The 9,286-nt window shown below is 40.7% G+C and overlaps 1 protein-coding gene and 1 non-coding gene across 2 annotated transcripts; one reads left to right on the top strand and one right to left on the bottom strand.

The window, feature by feature from the left end:
- The first annotated feature begins 1,733 nt into the window (after positions 1-1,733).
- LOC138827304 (U6 spliceosomal RNA) lies at positions 1,734-1,840 on the top strand. Its single transcript, XR_011372034.1, has one exon. It is a non-coding gene; the product is annotated as a U6 spliceosomal RNA (small nuclear RNA).
- Positions 1,841-8,525: 6,685 nt separating this feature from the next.
- LOC138827263 (translation machinery-associated protein 7-like) lies at positions 8,526-8,781 on the bottom strand. Its single transcript, XM_070022743.1, has one exon. It carries the CDS (start codon positions 8,779-8,781, stop codon positions 8,587-8,589), a length of 195 nt encoding a protein of 64 aa, XP_069878844.1. The 3' UTR covers positions 8,526-8,586.
- Positions 8,782-9,286: the final 505 nt, after the last annotated feature.

The raw sequence follows: 9,286 nt of genomic DNA, 5'->3' as shown, positions 1-9,286 counted from the left end.
AAGAAAGCAGGTATCAAGTATAGCTATTATGGGTTAGGGGTAAAATTTCCAGTTTAACAATTTCTGTTGGTTTTTATTTAACATAATATTAGGTTTGCACTGCAAAATGAGTTTGTTTAACTTGAATCTGCAATACTTGTATATATTATTTTTTGAATCTTCACTAATAGTATATACTAATATATATAAATATAATACAACATTATAATAATAGATACCAAGTTTTAAATACTGAAGATATATTGTTCAAATTAGACAGCCACTAACAATAGAAAATTTGATGCTAGGATGCAAGTAGAGTGACCAGGATTATGCCAAAGGACCTTGGATTCTTTTTTTTTTTTTTTTAAATTGTGAGAATACCATTCAGAGGAGTTACAATTACATGGGCAAGATAATGAGTACATTTCTTATCAAGCATTGTTGCCTCCTCCTTGTTTCCCCTTTCCATCCCTTCCCATGCTCCTCCCCTCCCCCCACCCGATCCTTCCCCCACCCCCCAACAAAGTTGTAAAGTTCGTTTTTCGACATAACGACTTGTACATCTCATTGTTGCACCTGTATCCCTAGTTAAACAACTTGTTTTTTCCCCTTCCCATAGGACCTTGGATTCTTAATCTTTTTATTTTCTCCCTTTTCCTCCTCCCACTTCTCTTCCTCCCACTTCTCTTCCTCCTCTTTCTTCTCCTTTTAGTAAATTGCTCATATATATATAATATATATATATATCACTGAAAGATATGCAATACAAAGAAGCATGTTTTAACAGAAATATATCTGAGATTACAAACTAATTTCCTCTATTTCTGGTAACAGTTCATATTTCCTTCAGTAAAGCATCATTTTCATTCTCAGCCATGGAGTTTCATTTGGGTCACATTACCTTTAGCTCTAGGGAGGTATATCCTGAGTGATTCAGCCAGCATGCAGTTTGCCTTTTCTGTCACAGTGATGAAGTTTAAAGATGGTGAAGCACTCTAACCAGACCCAATGGGAATCAAAAGGACATGTGCTGGGACTTCTGAGAAAATGATCTTCTTTCTCTTCCTCTGAATTCAGCAGTAGAAAGGGGAGATGTAAGTTTGAAATTCCTATGGTTATTGAAGCCCAGGAAAGATGGGTCTTGAAAACTAGAGATAGAGATGAAAATCTAGGCCTGATTCTTGGATCAAATATGCCAGATGCCATCCTTCCTCCTAAGCTTAAGATTCATGAGCAAATACATCCCTTCTCTAAATTACTGATGTTTTATGGTTATTTGTAACTCATTGTAATGTTTAGGGATACTAAAAGTCAAAGGTCTGATAACCATGATGATAGTTTCCATTATTTGCAATAACTAGTATATGTCTGGGACAAGCAGAAAAGGTCAGATAAGATAATGTTAAGTGAAATGAACCCCAAGATAGGGACACAAGTGTTTTTTTCTTCCTTGCTATTGTTTCTAACATATTTATAAGGTACCATCTGATTTTTGTGTTGCTTTGTATGTCCCCCCACACACAGTATAACCCCTGCTTTCACTGTATTTGGTGTTGGTATAATTTGGGCAGGGGAAGGGAAAAAACAAATTGTTTAAATAGGGATACAGATTGACCCATTGCAACAATGAGATGTACAAGACGCTATGTCGAAAAACAAACTTCACAATTTAGCTGAGGAGGTGGGAGGGAAGGGATAGTAGGGGAAAAACAAAGGAGGAGGCAACAATGCTGGATAAGAAATGTACTCATATGCTCGCTTCGGCAGCACATATACTAAAATTGGAACGATACAGAGAAGATTAGCATGGCCCCTGCGCAAGGATGACACGCAAATTCGTGAAGTGTTCCATATTTAAAAAAAAAAAAAAGAAATGTACTCATTACCTTTCTCATGTAACTATAACCCCTCTGTACCGTATTTTCACAATAAAAAACTTAATTAAAAAAATAAGAGTTAGGCTATCATTTGTTGAGTCAGAAGACCCTTCAGGAAGTTGAAGTGTCATGGCTTACATTGTCATTTTCTTTTAAGTTTTAAATGATCAGCTTTAAGGAGTTGTACAAAGGAGTTTCGATTCAACTTCTGAGTACAATACATCTTGGTTAATGTTATCCCTTCCATGGGACACCATTTTCTGATGGTGGGAGTTCCCCATGATACTTTAACATCTGGACTCTCATTGCTGAGGGGAGAGACTGCCCCTTCCTGGGAGAACAAACTTTTTGAGATAGCAACTGACTTGCCAAGAATAGTGTATATGTCTTCCATATACAATTGGAACTAATCCTGAGCCGTGTCCTCTGTTTGGAGGAAGCCATTTCCTCTGTCCTGGTCATCCAAAGCATAAGTACCACACAACCAAATGACCCCTATAACTCAGATCCCCCTTGAAATTGCTTGTATTAGTTGACTCTAAGCTTTTTTTTTATCCCAACCTACCTTTTCTGTTAAAGAGAATCTGAAGGCTCCTCCTCACCTTTTCCCAATGCTCTTTCTTTCTCTTTCATCCTTGGGCTTCTGGGGGATGCCCCTTTCTCTTAGGAATCCTTATTAACAATTATTTGTTTTGATAGCTGCCATCTCCTGATCTGTTGGTTTGCCATGCCTGAATAATAATACAAGTTGCAAATACTGCCATGAATTTATCACAGGATGCTGTGTGTGGTAGATGCCAGAAAGACTTGTTTTTATCTGGTAGAGGCAGATCGAAAGTGTATGTTGCTAAATGTTTTTGTCCTAAGTCTGTGAGTGAACAGAGCACCAGAGCCATTCATCTTGCCATGATTGCTATAATGTAATTCATGATGATAGCTGAGAGCCTCTGACGAAAAGCATTTTGGCTTTTATTTTCTGGTAGTGGGGGTACAGATATGAAGAAAGTTCTAAATAGGCAAAAGTGGTGATAGACAAGTTTAGTGATTCTGTTTTTTTTTTTAATCCTGGAAGTTTTTTGAGGAGACTGGCATGGTAGAAAGGCATTACATCAATTTATATCTCAATTAAAAATAATACTAATTTTAATCCAAGAATTTCTTATAATTGGTAATGGTTTAGGGCCTGTGTTCGGGTATTCTCCACCTTCAGAGGGCAATCCTCCCCTCCCCCAGTAAATACAAATCCCTGACATTGTTGGGTTACTGATTGGTCCCATGAATCACTTTGGTTGCTGGCAAGACTAACAGGCCAAGCAGTGTAAGGAAGTGGGATGCTCAGCTTTACAGTGTGGGGCTTTGAACATACTGCTTTCTACACTGGGGAGATGAAAGCTGGAGTTCATTCATTTCCCATTCATTCATTTGTACTGTGGTACCTGATGGTATCAATTTTTTTTTTTTTTTTTGTCGGTCGTGGGGCTTGAACTCTGGGCCTGGGCGCTGTCCCTCAGCTCTTCAGCTCAAGGCGAGCGCTCTACCACTTGAGCCACAGCGCCACTTCCGGTTTTCTGGTGGTTTATTGGAGATAGGAGTCTCACGGTCTCTCCTGCCCGGGCTGGCTTTGAACCCCAATCCTCAGATCTCAGCCTCCTGAGTAGCTAGGATTACAGGCGTGAGCCACCAGCGCCCGGCAAATAGATTGCTTTTTTTTTTTTTTTTTGGTCAGGTTGTGGGGCCTGAACCCTGGGCCTGGGTGCTGTCCCTCAGCTCTTCAGCTCAAGGCTAGTGCTCTACCACTTGAGCCACAGCACCATTTCTGGCTTTTTTTATTTTTGCTTATGTGGTGCTGGGGAATCAAACCCAGGGCCTCAGGCATGCAAAGCAAGCGCTCTACCACTGAGCCACCTTCCCAGCCCTGGTATCAATTTTTTAAAGCTGGAAAACTACCATTTTGGGGATTGCAAGCAGCTTCTGTATTATCTTTGTGTAGTGCATTCCATGACGCTGTAGGTGTTTGGTTTCAAGAAATAGAAACCAAGACTAAATAGTGTAGGCTGAAAGAGAATTTTTTCTTTTTGGAAAGAAGCAAGGGTGGCAAGGGAGCAGACCTAACCAGTTGAGTAGAGATACTGTCATAGCTGGTGATATTACTGTTTCTGAACTCAGCTGCTACGGGATATACCCACAACTACTGGGCATAGATGCTTTTGCTAAATCTTTTACTCCTTGGCAATTCACTGCTTTGTGTCTTTGACTGAAGTGGACATAACACTACATTTTAACTGCTAGTTCAGATCATGTATACTACCATGTAGAATGGCACTCCTGCATTACAGTAGTGTTTCTAAGCTCACACTATTCAAGGCAATGGGGTACCATTAGAATACCATTAAGTGTCAAGAACATCAACCAGATCATTTATTTTCCTGTATCTGTTATCAGTAAAACTCTTGTGACACCTCATGGTGAGTGAGGTATACAGAAAGTCACCAGTGGATATACTCACAGAGTCATCATGGATGAAGTAGACAAAGCAAATCCATGTTCAAAGGTAAGCATTGGAGATGGGAAGATGGCTCAGTGGTAGAGTGCTTGCTTTGTATGTATGAGGCCCTGGGTTTGATTCCTCAGCACCCCATAAGCAGAAAAAGCCAGAAGTGGTGCTGTGACTCAAGTGTTAGAGTGCTAGCCTTGAGCCGAAGAGCTGAGGGAAAGAGCCCAGACCCAGGGTTCAAGCCCTACAACTGGCAAAAAAAGTAAGCATCACTTGTTGTGAGAACAAGTTGGTGCCGCTCATAATGAGAAAGCTCCAATATAACCAAAATCTATAGATTGTTCCACTGACCCTGGGAGAGATTCTGAGTAGGGTATTGCTGGTGAACTGAAGGAGGTTCTGTTTTTGTGTTTGATGTCGTGGGACTATTTATCTCTAACAGCAGGTTATGATGATGATATTTTGTAGATAGGGAGAATTGACAATGTAGGGGAGAGAGGTTGTGACTACAGGATTGTAATCCTTTCAGTAGGTGAACAGAAACGAACTGTAGTAAACAAATGAAGGGCTGACTAAAGACCATGGCTGGGCCAGTCATTTTAACAAGACTGGAAGAGTGAGGTAGAATTTTTCCATCACTATTATTTTTGTTGTTATTCTTTTAGTGAAATGAAGCATGGAGTTATCAGATTGGCATGGAGAAAGGAGACATGAAGGGAGATTTCACAGTTATTGAGGAAAAAGAAAAAAATATGAAATAGAATCTCAATGAGTGGTGAAGTAAATTTGCCATGGGAACACTGATTGCCAGGCAGTTTTGCAAAGTTAAGTCTTTCTTCAGCTGTGTCTGCTCAGTGCAATTGTGGAGTTGGAAAGTCTTGGCTTTCACAGAATCAGTGGGAAGGCTGGAAAATCAGGTGTGGATATAGAGCATAACCAATTGATGCTCAGCAGAATAAGTATGTACTGATGTACAGTTCTGATACTGTCACAGCTAGGCATTACAATTCCTAGACAAGGACCCAGAACTATTCAACCATCATAGCCAGTGCAAAGCTAATCTCCCTAAACTTTGGTTTTTATATCACTTGCTCATGATTTATAGTATTGGATGAAACTGGACCAGGACCACCAGGAGGCCAACTAGAGCCTTTATGCCAACTATAGAAAGACATCCTTCCAGACATTTTAGTCTCACCAACTGGAATATTGTTGTAGTAAGTATACAAGTCAAGGGTGGCCACATGTGTATGGCATAGTGGCGAACACTGTAAAAATAAGCACAGCCATAGCGTGGCCTTGAGTGTACAAATTGTTTTCTTGCTAAGTTGTGGAATGAATGAGAACCACTTATATTTAGCTTTTGTAGATCTTTACAAAGGAAGTCTCCCAAACTGGGAAGGAACCTCTCATCATGGTTAGTGAGCAAATAAAAAGGCTTAATATACATATACAGTTTAAGAACCTTTCACTAGGCCAACTTGAGATATAAACATACCCAGTACAATGAGGTAAACCTGTATTAGTTAAGATAGGAAGAAGTGCTTCAGACTGAGATGGTAAGTCCTCTGTTTTGTTGTGGAAATTGAACATTCTCATGTTGGAAGGCTTTCTTTTTCCTTGGGTGATTTAAATATTTTTATAACTTAGGTTTATTCCCAGAACCAGACTGTGCCAAGACAGATGGCAATGGCCCAATGTTTTCTTTGCCTCAATCTAGAAGGATGATTATGATAGGCATAAGAATTGGGATGAGGGGCTGGGCTCAGTGGTAGAGTGCTTGCCTTGCAAGCCTGAGGCCCTGGGTTCGATTCCTCAGCACCACATAAGCAAAAAGAAAAAAGCCGGAAGTGGCGCTGTGGCTCAAGTGGTAGAGTGTTAGCCTTGAGCTGAAGAGCTGAGGGACACTGCCCAGGCCCAGACTTCAGGCCCCACAACTGGACTCCCCCCCCACAAAAAAAAAGAAAAAAAAAGAATTGGGCTGAGAATGGCATTGGTCTGATTTAAGATGGAATAAGTCCACATTAAAAATGACTGATAGCTGGGTTCTGGTTGTTCCTACATGGAATCCTAGCTACTTAGGACACTGAGATTTGAGGATTGTACTTCAGAACCAACACAGGCAGGCAGATATCTGAGATTCTTATCTCTAATTAACAAGAAAAAAGGTAGAAGTGGAGGTATGTCTCAAGTGGTAGAGTACTAGTCTTGATGGAAAAAGCTAAGCAAGAGTATGGCACTCATATTCAAGCCCTAGTAATGTTGCAAAAAATGTTGATAAAAGTAATGGATTATTTTCTGGGACCATGGGATCAAAGTATCACTTGTTTCTAAAGGAGATACCATTTCTGTCATCCTTACACAGGATATGAGATGGAGAAGAAGAACTTTGTGCCATTCTCTGGGCCAAAACTAGGATAGAGCCATACTCTTGTGAATAGGAAGGCCTAGTGATTCCCATGGGTGATATGGAATCCCCACATACCACCAAATGCAGTCTGTGAGGAAATAGGAAGTAATAATAAGTCAAATAAAGGCAAACAACCTTGAGAATACCCATAGGAAGAAACAACTTGTGTTGGCATTTGTTTTACTGGAGTCTTTGGTAAGAGATTAGTGTTTTTTTTTAAGCTAAAATTTTTATTTAGAAGATGGTGTTCTATATTGCCATTATAATCATTTCTGCACCTATATTTTTATACTTAAAATGTGCTCTATGTGACAAAAGTCTAAGCTATGAATGTGGATAAAAATTATGGAAAAATCCTAGCTAGAAGTTCACAAATTCATGGCCTTTTAACACAAGTGTAGAACTTCATGTCACACATTTCTGTGAACAAATATTCTCCTTAGTTACCTCCTAGTTTTCTAGTAAGGGATCTGCTGAGTGCTATGCATCTGCTCTTAACAGTACATTGAGGAATTGTGGTGGAAGTGAAGATCCATGCTTCAGTTGGAATTATTTAGAGTGAGCCTCAAAAGCCAATAAAAAGATGATAAGTAACCTTGAGGATTTCTGGTGCAAGTGATATGTGTCAACCAGACAGAATGGTGGGAAATCTTAGCATTCCTTAATAAGGCTCAGAAATGACTTGATGAGTGGAAATCTGAAAAATAAGGAAATTATCCAGATCCATGGGATATTTGCTTGGATTAGTTGTATAAAAGTTTTATAGAAAAGTGCTGTCATAATGACTAAAGAGGGTGGGGACACAGTAGTGGCACATTCATCAACCCCCATGCTTTCACCGTTTCTTTTATGTGTGACAGGCATGTGTGTGTGTGTGTGTGCGCGTGTGCGTGTGTGTGTGCGTGTGTGTGTGTGTGTATGTGTGCATGTGTGTGTGTGTGCATGTGTGTGTGTGTGTGTGTGTGTTTTCTGGGTCTTGAGTTCAGTGCCTGGACACTATCCCTGAGCATATTTGCTCAAGGCTAGCGCTCAACCACTTGAGTCACAGTTCCACTTCCATTTTCTTTTTTGTTTGTTTGTTTTGTGTGTGTGTGGTTAATTGCAGGTAAGAGTTTCATGGACTTTCCTTCCCAGGCTGGCTCTGAGCTCTGATCCTCAGATCTCAGCCTCCGGATTAGGGATTACAGGCATGAGCTACTGGTCCCTGACAATAGGTACAATTTTTTTTTTTCTGGTTCTGAGGCTTGAATTCAGAGCCTGGGCTCTGTCCTTGAGGTTCTTTTTGCTCAAGGGTAGTGCTCTCCCACTTGAGCCACAGCACCACTTCTAGCTTTTTCTGAGTTATTTTTTTGGAGATAAGAATCTTACGGACTTTCCTGTCCTGGCTGGCTTCAAACCATGATTGTTAGATCTCAGTCTCCTGAGTAGCTACAATCACAGGCGTGAGCCACGGATGCCCAGCTAATAGGTACATTTTTTTTTTTTTTTTTGCCTTTTAAATGAGTTGGTTTACTTTCAAGATGATGCAGAATGCAAGAGTAGAACAAAGAGCAGACTCTGGCACTCTGGCAGGAACCTAGGCTGGGTTTACTTGAAATTTACAGCTGAGGTAGCAATGGCTGACACAATGGCTGACACAATGGCTGACAAACTAGAGACTGAGCCACTGTAGGATTTTTTTTTTAAAGGTTGTTTTTAAATGTTTAGAGTCCTAGACAAAACTTCGTTCTACCTATAGGTGGCAGAAATGTTACAACAGGAAATCCAGATGTTGAATGGGAATGGAATCAAGGGTCACCATCATCTCAGGGACAAGGAACAGCTTACTTTTTGCCAGATTTCTTAATTCCACCTGTGGCGAGGGGCCCCTTCCCCGCGGCCTTCGCTTTCAGCTCCTCGAGTTTCGTCTGCTCCTCTTTCTGTTTCTGCTTGAAGGCCTTGTGTTCCTCATGCATCTCCTTGGCCTGTTTCTTGGGCTGCTTCAGGGGTTTCTTCTTGCCACCTTTGTGGCCGGACATGATGCCAGCCGCGCCTTCGCCCAGACTCTCTAATAGGTACATTTTTGAGCATACAAGGTAGACAGGTCTATAAGATGATGATCTTTCTCCACCTCTGGTGTGGCAATTAACAAGTAACTCATTAGTAAGAGTTCATTACGATGTTTTAAAATGAATACCGAGCATCAGAGCATAGGTTGTCTTGTCATGGCAAGGGCAGCAAGATCTCCTCAGAGATACCATAATCAGAATCGAAGGTCCAGATTTCTTCATCTTCTCTACCCCTGGCTCCTCTAGTTGATTTTTTTGCAGCATTCACTTGGGCTGATACTACTCATCCTGAAAGGCGACTATATTAGCATTCTGATCACATCAGAGGTTCCCCTTCCTTGGATATAATATATGGCTATTTTCAGCTTTGGTGTCACAGCCACAGATACTGGTAAGACTTTAGCTAGGGTGTAAAGAGAATGTCTGCCCCTAGCAGTGGATCTAGAGATGAACTAGATAGCTGTTTCTTCTGATG

The sequence above is a fragment of the Dipodomys merriami genome, unplaced genomic scaffold (genome assembly GCF_024711535.1).
Source record: "Dipodomys merriami isolate MVZ:Mamm:240054 unplaced genomic scaffold, mDipMer1.0.p SCAF_153, whole genome shotgun sequence".
NCBI lineage: Eukaryota > Metazoa > Chordata > Mammalia > Rodentia > Heteromyidae > Dipodomys > Dipodomys merriami.
This window is presented reverse-complemented; position numbering and strand designations above follow the sequence as displayed.

Excerpts from the sequence above, each read along its gene's own strand:
- LOC138827263 (XM_070022743.1), bottom strand. The coding sequence starts at position 8,781 with ATGTCCGGCCACAAAGGTGGCAAGAAGAAACCCCTGAAGCAGCCCAAG.